Genomic DNA, 16,860 nt, shown 5'->3' with positions numbered 1-16,860 from the left:
AGTTGATATAATGCATGTATTTATACTAAGCAATGTGTGGGTTGAGTTGTTTTTTTATTAATATATATGTTAGGAAGTTGTGCCATAATCATCATCATATCTCTCAATGCTGCTTCAAATCTTATTACTAACCCTTCTCATTCCATATTGTCCGTTCATATGCACAGTGATGACAGTAATAATGCATGCATCGGAATTATAACGGACCGTAATTATGCATGCATCTAAGTAATATTTATTTTTTTTTATTTTTTTTTAAGAATAAACAACAACGGTTATTTATTAAAAAACCGTTGTCTTTAGTTATAACAACGGTTTTGTATATTACAACCGTTGTTATAACTTTCCCCCTAAAATTGAGTCACACTTTCCACAACGGGTTTTTATACTTAAAACCGTTGTTAATAGTTTCAACAACGGGTTCCTTAAGAAAACCAACCGTTGTTAAAACCTTTTACAACGGACGCTTTAACAACGTCCGCTTTTTTATATAACAACGGTTTTTAACCGTTGTTATAGACTGTATCTGTAGTAGTGGTTAGAATGTTATATCTCCCGGTCAAACTATAGAAGTACATTTGAATGTGAACCAAATTCCGATGAAATACTACATGGCTAGGGCTGCTTATGACACACACCCCCTATATAGCAATAGTCTTGGCCCCCATCTTCTCATTTGAAACAAAATCTTTCACGCAAACCCCTATTTTTCTCCCCTATTCACACATATGATCTAAAACAATCTCATCCCTTGAAAGATCGATCATTGTCTCCGAAACTTATCTCAAATTTATCCAACCATATGAAAAACTAAACCTCTACTTCTAGAAAAATCCATCATCCAATGTAAACTAACCCTTGCTCTCGACAATATTGTTTTTTTAAGAAAATAAAACCAATATGAAGTTTATATATATGATACTTGGGAATGAGAGTTTTTAAATTTTGTTCATTAATACCTGTTTGTTTTTCAATTGGTCAAGGAAAACAATAATCATTGTTGGGTCAAATGGTAGTTAGGGGTAGGCATAATCCGGCCCGGACCGGAAAAATGAACCGGTCCTGACCGAAATCTAGTGGACCGGGACCGGAATTAAAAATTCTGGTCCAGTCTACGGTCCACCATTTTCTAAGATTTCGGTCCGGGACAGGTATTTTCCAGTCCGGACCGGTTTGGACCGGAATTATTGTTATTTGCATTTTTTTTCTTAAAATTATATTTTAATCCGGTCCAACGACCGGAATTTGTAAAAGTGGTCATGTAATGACAAATTCCGGTCCGGTCTTGGACCGGAATTTTTTAAATCCGGTCCGGTTTCGGTCCATGATTTTTGTCGATTCCGGTTCCGGTCCAAACCGGTTCCGGTCTGGTTTGGTCCGATTTTGGACCGGCGCCCACCCCTAATGGTAGTTACGTAAAAATATTTACATGTAGTTAAATGTTATATCTCCCGGTCAAACGATAGACCTACCTTTAAATGTGAACCAAATTTCAATGCAATACTACATGGCTGGGGCTACCTATGACACCCCCCCTATAACAATAGTCTTGCCCTCCATCTTCTCATTTGAAATAAATTTAAGCAAGTTCAAATAAGTTAGCTAAAAATTATAAATCACAAATTGTACGAAGCAGTATAATCATTTTTTTTATTAATATGAAATAAATGTCATAATTTCATGAGAATATTAATGCGGTAGAGAACTATAGAAGAGTTGGCAAGTACGTGACCCCCTTTTAGGTTTAAATTTTTTTATTTATTTTTATATTTTTGCCTTAAGGTGGTTAAAGCTTCATATTATGCATGACGAATATGTCGCACCTTCCCCAATTCGTATCTCTCCCTAAATTATAGTGATATTGTGCTCAATTTACACAATATATATATATATATATATATATATATATATATATATATATATATATATATATATATATATATATATATATAAAATATAGCTTCAACAATAATTATTTTGCTCCATATAATTGAATAGTACCGTTTTTTACGCATGTAAATTTATCAGAAGAAAAGTTTGTGAGAGACGGTCTCCACTATGTTAGGGAAAGACTACTCTTACCCTTTTATGTGTTTTTCATGACTTTTTTTTAATGTTGATCGTTGCTTGAATTGAATCTTAACCTTATACATATTTCTATAATAAGTGTATCTAATTTACCTTCAAGCCTCATTCAAATCTATTTTATTACTCGTGGTACCATTTTTACTTTAAATTGTAAAACAATCGCACAATAAAAATTTTCAAAACATTTACTCATTTGTCATAAAATGATATTTCGATTCGCAAATTAGCAACAACTTTCTTTATCTTTTAATACTCCTTGAAAAATAGATATCAAACTTTGTACTTATCATTAATTTGTGAATATCTTATTTAAATTTTGATTAATATACTTTTATATAATGACAAATGAATGTAAATAATATTATAATAAATTAACAATAGAAGTTGAAGTGTATTGCGAGGGAAATAACTTTAAAATTAGTAGGAGAAATACATATGACATTTGAAAAATAAACTTCGTATTATGTATAATTAAATATAACATTAGCAATAATAAAAGACGTAGGGGAATATTTCAGCGTTCATTTTACTCTTTACATGAGTAAATTCCGTGTAGTACGTATTATGTATGCACATTTGTCACAACCCAGTTTGGCCTAGGGCCTTTTAGCCACATAATACCTTAGTTTTTTAATCGGAAGTTGTTATAAAATTGGATATTATCGATATATCAAAGGTTTTTTTTTCCTTCTAATTTAACAAAAAGTGAACAAATACTAATGAATAATTTTTTAATATTAATAAATTGTAGATAACTAATTTATTTCCTGTTTCAAATAATAAAATTGTAAAATAATTAATTAATTCTCATTTCCAATAGGATAATCATATTCCTAATTATAATAGAAAATTTTTAAATAATTATTATCTCTTAATTCTAATAGAGTATAATTAGGAAAAAAAAGGCTTAATAAATTGTTAATTTATTTCCTATTTCTAATAGGAAAATTGTAAAATAACTAATTAATTCTCATTTCCAATAGGAAAATTATATTCCTAATTATAATAGAAAAATTGTAAATAGTTAATTATCTCCTAATTCTAATGCTAATAGTATAATTAGAAAAAAAGCTTCCTTTAGTTATATATACTCCCTCCGGCTTGCTGTTTTCTTCCCATTTCATTATAATACTCCTCACATATATTTGAGAAACGGAAAGAAAATTAAAAGTCAGAGGGAGTACTAGACTAGATTTAATGTCCATGCGATGCACGGGCCACTTGTACTATTATGTTTTACAAACAATTGTTGAACACTATGTTTATTATCAAGCATTATCTCGATATTTGTAATAGTCAATGTATTGTGTTCGTATTTACCAACTAACAGATCGTCTCAATAATAGCGAATGGTTTATTAATCTTAATTTTTATGAAATGTAGTCAAAGTAAATAACTTAAAATTAAATTAAACATAATTAATCTATGATCACAAACACTTTTACATTTAGGTTATACAGTTGGCATAGGATATGGTAACCTAATTAGAACGTCAATATAATACTCCATAATAATTATTACAATTAATCTACGTAGTAGTTAATCAAGGGTTAATATCTTTGTGTTGTTTTCAATTATAATACAAACAATGACAGACTTTCTTTGTCCGGGTAACTACAAAAGCTTCATCCTACTCGTATATCTTTAGTGTTATAATTAAAAGATGGGGTAAAATAACTTTAGCAAAAAATACTACCTGGCCTTTTGATTATTGATTATTAATAGTTTAGGAGTCCAATCTTATTTTCATCGCTACACACTTTATTTCATACCTAATCAACGGAAGTTTGGTTGGCAATAAGCGTACAAAGTCCCACTTATATTAACAAAGATTATAACCTTGTTCATCAGGAATTCAAAGTTCATAATGTTCGTTTTTTCAAGGTATATAACAACAAACATGATATATGTGAACAATTTTTTTGGCGCAAAAAGCTTATATTACTCCGTCTGTATGGCAACTTGAATGACTCCATGTTTTAATCTTGTTTTCAAATTAAAAAAAATTATCATTACATGATCAAACTTAGCCTAAATAGTTGAATAGTGAAGCAACGCGTTGCTAGCTAACTGTGTTGTAAATACTCCTGTGGTTGCCAAAGCGGGAGTTCCTCCCATGATCACTATAATACGCCTTTAGATCATACCGTTAATCTTTAACCCTTACATATAAATCAAATTGGCTTATCTAATGCCGAAAACGTATTCCACAAAGGCCACAATACTCTGATCATTCTTTTCTCGTTTTTTCTTGAAATCATGCCATACGATGGGTGCTCGACTTCGATCGGCACTGAAAACACTCAGCTGAAACGCATGATAATTAATGCACCACGCAGCCATACAGTTTAACATATGAAACAACAATGTAAAAAGTCTATAAATGAAGTATAGGAATTATTAGAAAATAAAAGTTTATATTCACTAATCAATCGTAAGATGAAAGCTATGCTGACCAAATACAGGAAATAACCGTGTATGTATGAGATGCTTGATAAAATGAGGAGAGCAATTCTATTGCAATTAGTATTTCTAACTATAACTACGTAAAACCTACGATTATCATAAATTCTTATTTAAGACGGGTCAAGTAGTATGAATAAGACAAAATATTACTCATACTCCGTATGTCTTATGCATATAGAAATCTATAAAAATTTGTCACAAAACCATCATTATGTGCTCGTACTCCATGTATAACATAGGTTTGGTATTGACATCGTGCTGTTTTCTCGAAATACCTAAACAATTTTATAAAAGGTTAGGGCATGGATTAACAACAATGAAATAACGATAAACAAAAATAGATCAGCTCCCAAACAACATGAAAAATCATATGCACATAGAAATATATAGAAAAATGTCTCAAACCAGTCATTATGTGCTCGTACCCCATATACAACCTCGGTTTGACATTGCTATCGTGTTGTCGTTTTTCAATAATACCTGGCAAATGATTATAGAAGGTTAGGACATAACATCGATTAACAACAATGAAATATAAACTAATGATAAACAAAATAGATTAGCTACTCGAACAACATAAAAAAATCACGCAAACAAATAAATTAGTATTAGTAACAATATAATAAAATTTGCGAATCATGATATTAGATGGAGGAGTGGTTCTAAATAACACTAATCAAGAAACATGTACGTGTAAATATACTCCTATATATAGGAGGGCATTAAGACTTATTAAGAATACTACATTAATCTAATCTTTACCAAATTCTATCTTGAATGTAGCATGAACCTTTGGAATTTAATAATTAAAAATGGTGTAGAGTAAAAGAAGTTGTATGTAATACAATTCTTATCTTTTTGTTACATATATTATTTGTGTATAACCGTGCTACTTCATATGTATGCGTTTTTTTTTTTTTAATTTATTTAAGTAATTTATATTTACTTCTAAAGCCAGGTATTTTTTTTATTATTTTAATTTTATTTAAGTAATTTATATTTACTTCTGAAGCCAGGTATTTTACATAGGTTGGAGACTCTACTATTGCTCGAAAAAAAGTTTCCTTTATTGATATAGATAGATATTGATTACTCTCATAGACTCATAGTCTTATAAGAAGAATCGAAATGAAATAGAGAAAATCCAAATTACACGTTCATAACTCGAGTAGGCACCCATCTCCCTCGTTATCAGTTTACTTATCCGTTACACCCTTGAAGCATACAATACACAAATTCAAATAACACAAAACTTGCCACGTTATCTCCATCTCTTGCATTTAGATTGAAGAGCACGATGATTAATCACTAAACAATCAAATTAAACAATACCCATTTCACAAAATCAAACAATCTCAATTGGGTTTTCATCAATTTAATCAATTACATTTGTATAATAATGGTGGGAACACTCACATTTCCACTTGTTATATCTGTTCTTAAACCCCATAAACCTCACAAATTGCCACTTTTTCTTCCCCAAAATCGCCATTTTTACTTTAATGGTGTTCATAATCGAGTTTTAGCATCATCATTGAATAATTCTGCTGCAAATTCATCAACTTTGCAGCATGATTTATCCAACAATGGTGACTTCAATTCTGTTAATAGTTCTTCCTCTGTGCCCACTTTTCAACAAGCTATTCAAAGGCTTCAGGTTCGTACATCCGACCCCCTTTACGCCACAATTTGTGGGAGCCATTGAAGCACTGCGCTAATGTTGTCGATGTTGTACCTTGAATTGTCTGTGTAATGATTATAAACCTATACTCCCTCCGTTTACCTTTGATTAAAATATCCCTGCCAAATAATGTAGACGGTAATCAAATGATTGAGACGGAAAAAGTAATTTTTATCCAAAATGTGGAATTTATGTATTATTGAAGCGATATACTCCGTATGTGATTAAGCTATAGCGCTAGTTCTATGATATAGTTTGTTGGAAATAGGGGCTTCTTGAGCCATTTCTATTTTTTCCAATTGTCCCACATTGGTAAGAGAAAGAGAGTTTCATGGGTTTATATAACTCCTCTTCCCTTACACTATCACTAGTAGGTCAAGGGAGCCTTTTGTAGAGGCATTGTGAGGTGCTTAATTCTGCGTGCGCGCCGTCCCCAAGCCCGAATCCGGCCCGGATTCGTGATTCGGCAATCGCCTGCGGCGGGCTGGGCCTGGATCGAGTTGATGTTTTTTTTTATCTGTTAATCTAACAGTCAGTTTGTTTTAGTCAAATAATGCTCTTAGTGGATGAGGGTCTCACTCCACGTTTCCAGCCTTGACTATTGCTTTGTAGGAGTCGGTTTTTGGCTCCCATAACTGCACTGATCAACTCTTTATATAGATCCTCTCATCTGCACTTCAAAACACACATCAACTCTCTCCTCCCTCCCTTTCTTCTTCAATATTCTATATCTTTTCTGGGTAATGTCTATCATCGTTCCAAAGCTCTTGGCCTTGAGTGGGCGAGACTAAGCGCTATAGTGTCAAACCTTGGGGAACTACCGGTAACTGCTGATCGCCACCACGGTCGTACCGAAATAGTTTTCAAGGCAGTGCCTTTCTTACCACGTCAATACGAATCGGGTTATAATTTTCTATTCTTTTTCATTGTTACTGTACTTTCGCGATAACAATTTGAATTGTAACAATGTATGCCATGTCGAAAATTATTCCTGATCTGTCTAAAATCGAACCGTTAGATGGAAATAATTACAAGTGTTGGTCACAAAAATTGTTAAATGTTTTTTGAGGAGTCAGAGGTCGATTATGTTTTGTTTAATGATCCACCAAAACTTATCGCTCCTACTGATGTTGAGACTACACCTCCTCCTGCTACTATTGTTAAATCTAATGAAGATGTTGTGAAAAAATTCGAGAAAGACAACAAAACTGCTAAATGTCATTTGTTAATGTCATTTGTTAAACCACATGACTAGTACCCTGTTCGATTTGTTTGCACCCAAATCTGCTAAAGTCATTTGGGAATCTTTAGAGTCGAAATATGGGTTTGACGATGCGGGAAAAAAGAAATATGTGGCTGTGATGCTCGGACTCTTCACCTGACCCTGAGGATCCGGTGGACAGGATCCGGATCCGGTGGACAGGATCCGGACACGGATCCAGACATGGATCCTTGACGGATCCTTCTATGAGAAATCGGTGTGAGAGTGTTTTGTTTTTAACCTCTGTTTTGTACAGCAACCTATATCAAGAGTGATCTTGACATGAATTTAATGTTGTAATAAAGTCTTCATTCATGTTGAATATAAAGAAACTACTTTTCCTTTCTTTTCTTTGATTTTTTTTAACTAATAATCAATTTATTTTCAAAAAAATAAAACATTAGCCGAGTCCAAATTCAAATTAGGATCCTCGTACCCGAGTCCTTGTTTTTGAGATTTCAAGGATCGGGCCCTCGGATCCGTGTCCGTGTCGGATCCTCGTATCCGAGTTCGAGCATCACAGATATGTGGTTGGGAAATGGCTCCAGTTTATTATTATGGAGGATGGTAACCCAATAATGGAACAAGTCCACATCTATGAGAATTTATGTGCTGATGTGATTAATGAAGGGATGAAATTATGTGACGTTTTTCTTGCTAATGTGCTGCCGGAAAAATTCCCTCCTTCCTGGTCTGACTATAGAAACCACCTTAAGCATAAGAAAAAGGACCTGTCCCTCCAATAACTTGTAGGACACATGAGGACTGAGGAGGCTAATCGCCTAAAAGATAAACTTGTTAGTCTTCCTGTTAATGCTGCTAAAGTTAATATGGTCGTGGTTGAATCTGGTGGTCCGTCTAATGCTGAAAAGAGTAAGGGTAAGGCCAAGGGTGGTCAGGCTAAGGGAAAGGGAGGGAAAAAGGGAGGGAAAGGGTCCTGCTAAGAAGAATGGTCCAGGAAAGCATACCAAACCAGTGCCAAAAATTCAGAAACCTGCTGGAACTCTTGTTTGCTATGTTTGCGGTAAAGCGGGTCACAAAGCCTACCAATGCACTCAAAAGAAAACTGCTGAAGCAAATGTTGCTGTCACCGATGACGTCATTGCTGCTGTGGTTGCTGAATGGGTACTGGATACTGGAGCTTCTAGACACCTCTGTGGTGATAAGGGGTTATTTGCTGAGTTCGAGGAGGTAGCTGATGGGGAATGTGTCTACATGGGTAATTCTTCATCTGCAACGATCACAGGCAAAGGCAAGATCTTTCTCAAACTCACTTCACGGAAAACACTTGCTCTAAACATTCTCAAACTCACCTCACGGAAAACACTTGCTCTAAACAATGTGCAATGTAATACCTACCCTAGGACAATTACTATTCCAAGGTAGAACAGGCTGAATTGAATGACTCTTTGGATTTTTGGACCGGTGACTGGATATAATTATGACCTCAAGCTCCACAGCAAGGCACAGGATACTTAAGATAATAATTTAGCAAATTTAAGACTCAAATCCATAGCAAGGCATAGGATTAAGACTCAAACTTGAAAACAACACAACTGAATGAATCCAGAGTAGTGCACAAGATTGACTCAATTATGCCAACATACTTTGTTCAACTAACTACAGCAAAGTACAAGTTAGTTAACAGGCCCGAACTCAAACTACAGCAATGCACAAGTTTGAAAGTTGAGAGAATTATCAAGGTTTAAATTTTCATGCATCAAAAGTCGCTGAATTCAGTAGAAGCCTGGTCCTTATATAGGCCAGCTTTAGGTTACAGTTCTGAGTACGATTGATCCAAGGGCTACAAATCCATCTAGGAAACATGCAACATAAAATAAATATATTACAAAAGGGAGCCAACTAAAAGCAAGGTAAAATCAGAGGTGAAACAGGTGAATGTCGGTCCCCTTTGTCTTGTTGCAGTCGTGCAGGCTTCTTGCTCGATGCAGTGTCCGTGGTGGTGCTCTTTTTAGAGTTTCAAAAACTCTAATTATCTTTGTTGTTTTGCAAAAAGGTGCTGGGCAAACCTGCATTCTTCCATTTACCTCGAGCTCTTCACTTTAACCTTTGTCTGATCAGTTAAGGAAATGTGATAGTGACATTGATAGTGACATTCCTCCTACTTCTCATATGCCTTTTGCTTGTTATTTGGCTGCTAGTACTGAACTAACTAGGCTGGATTAACCCTGGATTTCAGTCTTCTAGAGTTTAGTTGAGGGTTCTATCAGTTGGCCAGGTAGGCAGCTGGTAGCTGGACCTTATCGTCATCCTCCTGAGAGCCTGATCATTGCCTGAGCTGGAACTTGGTTGCCCCTGGCCTGAGCTTGGACTAGAATGAGCTGAGCCCTGTGTATTAGCTCCTGCTGCATCCTCCCCTGGTTGAAAAGAGCTTGACCTCAAGCCTGGTTCCTCTTCATCATCTGACTCTCCATAGTATGGGCTTAGATCCCCAATATTGAATGTTCTCAATGACCTCAAATGGACCATCAGCTCTTGGCATTAGCTTGTTCTTTCTCTTGGCTGGGAACCTTTCCTTTCTGAGGTGGATCCATACTAAGGCCCTATTCTTTCTGGCTTATTTTCATTTCATTTGATTCTGATCTATTCTCAAATTTATTGATTCAAAATTCTATTAAGTTGGTTCAAATTCTACCCATTCAAATTTCAAATTTCACTTGATTCAAACTCCACTAAATTTGACCAATTTTAATTTTGCGAATCTTAAACTTAATAGTTGTCATTAATATTATTAATTATTATTATTATTATTATTATTATTATTATTATTATTATTATTATTATTATTATTATTATTGTTATTGTTATTCTTATTGTTATTGTTATTGTTATTGTTATTGTTATTGTTATTGTTAATTTTAATATTACTATTATTAATACCTATTATTTTTTCATATACGAACTTTACTCTTTCACATATACTTTTTCATAACGTTCTATTTTGTACCCTTTTCACCTAAAACAGAACCAAGTGAATTCTTAAGTTAGTATTTTTCCCTAAAACTCAATTTAATTGCTCAAATGACTTAAAACTTACAAGATGGATTCTAATTTATCAAATATAAGTTAATTTACTTGTTATCAATTATTAATATTATTTGTTGAGTTTTAATTAATCAACCAAATTTTATTTATTTATTAAAGATGAAATTAGGGTCTGTCAATTTTTATTTATCTAATTAATTAAATTGGGATTGTTGGTGCTTCGTGGTGGCTACCTAATCAGTCAAATTAGGATGATAAACGACTAGATTTTGAACATCAATCTAGCAAATCAGTGCTCCATTATTTCACCTAATTAAATTGATGGTGAACCGTGGTTCATGGTGGCTACCTAGTTAATCAATCAAATTAGTATAATTACTAGTATTAATATTATTACTAGTATTAATAATAATAATAGTAATAATAATAATAATAATAATAATAATAATAATAATAATAGTAATAGTAATAGTAATAGTAACAATAATATTAATAGTAATAGTAATAGTAATAATAGTAATAGTAATAGTAATAATAATCATAATCATAATAGTAATAATAGTAATAGTAATAATAATAGTAATAGTAATAATAATAGTAATAGTAATCATAATCATAATAGTAATAATAGTAATAGTAATAATAATAGTAATAGTAATCATAATCATAATAATAATAATAATAATAATAATAATAATAATAATAATAATAATAATAATAATAATAATAATAATAATAATATTAATAATATTAATATTAATATTAATATTAATATTAATATTAATATTATTTCGATTCAATCAACTCAATCGGCTTAGTTGATTCGGTTCGAAATCACATTCGGTTGATTGGCTCCTCCATTGATTAACTCGTTAAGTTCGGGTTAACTCATTCGATTCGATTCACTCTAAAAAGCCAGAAAGAACAGGGCCTAAGTCCCTGGCACAAATTCTTTCTTCTTCCTTGGGACCTTGGCCTATTTCTGATAGGATTCATTAGCCTTCTCAATCTGCCTCCTGACTGCAGCATGCAGTTTCAACATCTGTTCTGCCTGTTTCTTTGCATTATAGTTCATTTCTTCCTTGGGCACACTTGACAGATCTAAGGGCATTAAAGGATTGACCCCATAGACCACCTAAAATGGTCGTGACCGATTGAGATGTTGGTGCCCTGTTGAAGGCAAATTCAGCCCGAGGTAGCTTCAAATCCCAATCTTTCAGGGTCTTGTTAACAATGCATCTCAGAATCTTTCCCAATGTTTTGTTTGTGACCTCAGTCTGGCCATCTGTTTGATTGTGATGAGATATACTGAACAACAACATGGTGTTTAGCAGCCTCCATAAGGTTTTCCAGAAGTAGCTCATAAACTTCACATCTCTGTTAGATACAATGGTTTTAGGAACACTATCTCTAATAGATACCACGAGATTTCAAAGAATACTGCAAAGATCCTCGGTCTTCTTCGCAAGTAAGCTATGAAATGAGCCATCTTCTTTGAACCCGTCAACAACCACCATTATAGAGTCATTGCCCCTCTGGGTCCTAGACAATGCTACCATGAAATCCATACTAACATCCTCCCAAGGCCTGTTAGGCACTGGCAATGGAGTGTAAGGACCAGCCTGGAAAGAACTTTTGGCCTGTTAACACACCGAACACCTTATGAGGGCAATCTGAACATCCCTCATCATTTTGGGCCAATAAAACTGGTCATGCAATATTTCCAATGTTTTCTGGACCCCAAAGTGTCCTCCTAGCCCACTAGAGTGGAATTTTTTTGATTAGCAGGTCCTTGTAGGAGTCTCTTGGAACACACAGCTTATTCCCATGGAACAAGAACTCTTTCTACAGCAAGAATTTAGTTCCCTGAACCCTAGTTCCCTCAGTTTGGATTTGCCAGTCTTCATAGAAGTCAGGATCATCTTTGTAAAGTTCTTTCATGAATTCAAAGCCAAGCACCCTTTGTTTCATAACTGTCAGTAGGGAATGCCTCCTTAACAGGGCATCAGCAACAATGTTTTGCTTGCCTTCTTTATACTTGCTTGAAAAGGTGAAGGACTGCAGAAATTCAACCCACTTAGCATGCCTGTGGTTCAATGTGTGCTGGCCACTGATATACTTTAAGGCTTAATGATCTGAGTGGAGCACAAATGGCTTAGGTTTGAGATAGTGGCTCCAATGCATAAGAGCCCTGACAAGAGCATAGAACTCCTTGTCATAAGTGGAGTAGCTCAGGCCTCACTCCGCTTCTCACTAAAATATGCCACAGGTTTCCTCTCCTGAATGAGAACAACTCCTATACCCACACCACTGGCATCACATTCAACTTCGAGCACGCAGTTGAAATCTGAATCAGGTAACCTGAGGACAGGTGCTTCACACAGCAGCTCCTTGATGTTTCTGAAGGCCTGCTAGGCACTCTCAGTCCACTTAAACTCTCCTTTCTTCATGCATTCAGTGATGGGAGCAGTAATGGCACTGAAATTCTTGATGAATCTCCTATAAAAGGAAGCAAGGCCATGGAAACCCCTTACCTCAGTAATGTTTTGTTTTGAGGAACTGGCCAAGATTTAACTGCCTCTATCTTGTCTTGGTCCAGAGAGATCCCTCTCCTAGAGATTATATACCCAAGAATTTCAGTCCAGTTGTCAGGAATGTACACTTCCCTAATTTACCAAATAGCTTGCTGTTCCTCAGGATTTCAAACACAGAGTCAAGGTGGCTCAAATGCTCATCTTCATTTTTGCCGTAGATCAGGATATCATCAAAGTACACCACAACAAACCTACCCAAGCATGGCCTCAGCACTTCAGTCATCAGCCTCATGAATGTGCTAGGTGCATTGGACAATCCAAATGACATTACAAGGCACTCATACAATCCTTGCTTTGTTTTGAATGCAGTTTTTCATTCATCCCCCTCCCTTATCCTTACTTGATGATAACCTTGCCGGAGATCAATCTTGGAAAAGACCCTGGCACCACTCAACTCATCAAGCATGTCATCTAGCCTGAGAATTGGAAATCTGTATTTAACAGTTATATTGTTGATAGCTCTGTTGTCTATGCACATCCTCCATGTGCTAACTTTCTTGGGTACCAACAGGGTTGTCACAGCACAAGGGCTCAATGATTCTCTCACAAATCCCTTAGCCATCAACTCATCAATTTGTCTTTGCAACTCTCTGGTAGCATCAGGATCACACCTGTATGCAGGTCTGTTAGGGAGTACAGATCCTGGCACAAGGTCAATCCGGTGCTCAATGCCTCTCAAGGGCGGCAATCCACTTGGTAGCTCAGTACGACATCTTGGTACTGCTCAATCAATGGTTTAACCTTATCAGGAACCTGAGGTTACTCCTTGTCTGCAATCTCCTTTGATAGCAGGATAAGAACAGGTTTCTCTTGCTGTATTTTTTTAATCATCTCTGCTTCAGACAGGAATAAGACCCCATTGAGTCCATCAATTCTTTTGGTTAAGCGGTAGAGGAGTCAGGGTTATCTTCCTGCTACCCTGCTTGAAGGAGTAGATGTTGCTCCTCCCTTGATGAACTCAGTCCTTATCAAATTTCCATGGCCTGCCTAAGAGTAGATGACATGCATCCATAGTAACCACATCACACAGGATCTCATCCTTGTAAACATTCCCAATTGAAAATGGGACTAGGCATTGCTTGTCAACCCTAATCTCAGCTCCCTTGCTCAACCATCTGAGCTTCTAAGGGTGTGGGTGCTCCTGAGTGCTGAGATTCAGTTTCTCAGCCAAGGTGACAGATGCTATATTAGTACAGCTTCCTCCATCAATGATTAGGTTACACACTCTACCCTAAATGGTGCATCTGCTTATGAAAATCAGGGACCTTTGGTCCTCTTCTAATGGTGCCTGCTGTTAGTGCATCGCTTTCCAGAGGACAAGACTGTGGCCTGTATCAGGGTGAGCCAAGACCACATCTTGACCAGGTCCTTCCTCAACAACCATCTCTTCACCACTAAGATCCTCTTGTTCACTCTCAAATATCCCATCTCTTTCCCATTCTTCCACTTCAATGGCTGTCATAGTCCTCTTAGAAGGGTAATCCTTCCTGAAATGACCAAAACCCTCAGTTGGGGTTGGGTTAGGCTTTGGTCCAGGACTCCTTTTCCTTTATCAGAGGTGGGTTGGGCTGCAGGCTTAGGTGTCTCACTAATCCTGACACCAGTGTAAGGCCTGAACACAGGTCTGGTAGGAGGTTTGGGTTTGGTCTTCCCCATCTTTTCAACTCTCAATGACAAGTTGACAACATCATCATAAGACCACAGAGGTTGTATCCTAACCTTGCTAGCAATATCCTTATCTAAGCCTTCCAGGAACCTAGCAATCATTTGCTCAGGTTTCTCATTAATCTCACACTGTATGGTCAATTGTTCAAATTCCCTCAGGTAGACCTCAATGGGTCTCACATCTTATCTAAGTTTGAACAGTTTAATAAAGAGTTTAATAAAGAGATCCTGAGTATAATCTTTGGTGACAAATTTACCCAACATCTTTTTCTTAAGCTTAGACCAAGACCTAAGTGATTCTTTTCCTTCCCTAATTCTTTGGTGTTTCAAGTTGTCATACCATAGAGAAGCATAATCTTTTAATTTCAAGACAGCAACTTTAAAGGCTTTGACATCAGTGTAACCTTTATACTCAAAGATTTTCTCAATATCCCTAATCCATTCTAATAAATCATCAGGATTTAGGCTACCAGAAAATTCAGGGATTTCTACCTTTAGATGCTTGTCTGTGTACTCAGGAACCTCCTTCTGAGTCCTATTGCTTTCTTCAGAGTCTGACTCATACTCATGTAGTGGTTGTCCTCTCCCTGCTCCCACAAAGAAGCCTCTGCCTCTACCTCTTCCTCTGGTAGGTGGTTGTTTTCTTGGATCATGGTTTGGAAACATCTCCATCACTGTGTGGACAGCATTGAGTAGTGTATCCACATTTCCTGCAAGAGTTTCTATCCTGGTTTCAATACCAGTAAGTCTCTCTTCACTCATGGTTGTTTTTGTGTTTTTGTTGTAGGTAGGGAAAATGAACTCAAACTTTCTCTCAACCCAAGACTAACACAAAGGTGGAATTGTGTTATAACCTGGTTGTGGTTACCAATTTGCAGTGTAATACCCTAGGACAGTTACTATTCCAAGGTAGAACAGGCTGAATTGAATGACTCTTTGGATGCACAAGATACTTAAGATAATAATTTAGCAAATTTAAGACTCAAATCCACAGCAAGGCACAAGATTAAGACTCGACTCAAACTTGAAAACAACACAACTGAATGAATCCACACCAGTGTAAAATCAGAGGTGAAACCGGTGAATGTCAGTCCCCTTTGTCTTGTTCTGGTGCAGGCTTCTTGTTCTGATGGAGGTCTGTGGTGGTGCTCTTTTTAGAGTTTCAAAAACTCTAATTGTCTTTGTTGTTTTGCAAAAAGGTGCTGGGTAAACCTGCATTCTTCCATTTACCTCGAACTCTTCACTTTAGCCTTTGTCTGATCAGTTAAGGAAATGTGATAGTGACATTGATAATGACATTCCTCCTACTTCTCATCTGCCTTTTGCTTGTTATTTGGCTGCTAGTACTGAACTAACTAGGCTGGATTAACCCTGGATTTCAGTCTCCTAGAGTTTAGTTGAGGATTCTATCAGCTGGCCAGGTAGGCAGCTGGTAGCTGGACCTTGTCATCCTCCTGAGCGCCTGATCATTGCCTGAGCTGGAACTTGGTTGCCCCTGGCGTGAGCTTGGACTAGAATGAGCTGAGCCCTGTATATCAGCTCGTGCTACACAATGTTTTGTATGTACCCTCATTGCGTCGAAACCTTGTGTCTGGTGCCTTATTAAACAAAGCTGGTCCGAAACTTGTTTTTGAGGCTGACGAGGTTGTAATGTCGCGTAATGGGGAATTTGTTGGCAAGGGTTATCTTTCTGGGGCTTATTTGTTTTGAACTCTGATTCGTTTCTAATAATATTGCATCTACTTCTGCTTATATCGCCGAGTCTCTTGATGTTTGGCATGGTAGATTAGATCACGTGAATGTTGATTATATTAAAAAACTTAGAACTATGAATTTAATTCCAAGTTTGACGAGTCAAGAATTCTCTAAATGTGCTAGCTGCGTTGAAGCTAAGTTCACAAAGAAACCTAGTAGACCAGTTAACACTAGGAATACGAGCCTTCTTGAACTGATTCACACTGACCTAGCTGACTTCAAGAATATTGCAAGTAGAGGCGGGAAAAATTATTATGTGACTTTTATAGACGATTGTTCACGATACACCAAAGTATATTTGCTTAAAACTAAAGATGAGGCAGAACAATCGTTTATACATTTCA

General features: G+C 36.0%; 1 protein-coding gene across 1 annotated transcript in view; it reads left to right on the top strand.

Moving 5' to 3' along the window:
* Positions 1-5,780: 5,780 nt before the first annotated feature.
* The window catches only part of LOC141633152 (glycine--tRNA ligase, chloroplastic/mitochondrial 2-like), a 43,253-nt gene continuing 32,173 nt past the window's right edge, over positions 5,781-16,860 (top strand). Inside the window, exon 1 of the mRNA XM_074445614.1 lies at positions 5,781-6,211. Within this exon, the coding sequence (XP_074301715.1) occupies positions 5,954-6,211 (258 nt within the window). The 5' untranslated portion in view covers positions 5,781-5,953. The remainder of the gene's footprint in view (positions 6,212-16,860) is intronic.

The sequence above is a fragment of the Silene latifolia genome, chromosome Y (assembly GCF_048544455.1).
Source record: "Silene latifolia isolate original U9 population chromosome Y, ASM4854445v1, whole genome shotgun sequence".
Classification (NCBI taxonomy): Eukaryota; Viridiplantae; Streptophyta; class Magnoliopsida; order Caryophyllales; family Caryophyllaceae; genus Silene; species Silene latifolia.
Note: the sequence above shows the minus strand (reverse complement) of the source record. Positions and strands in the feature narration are given on the sequence as shown.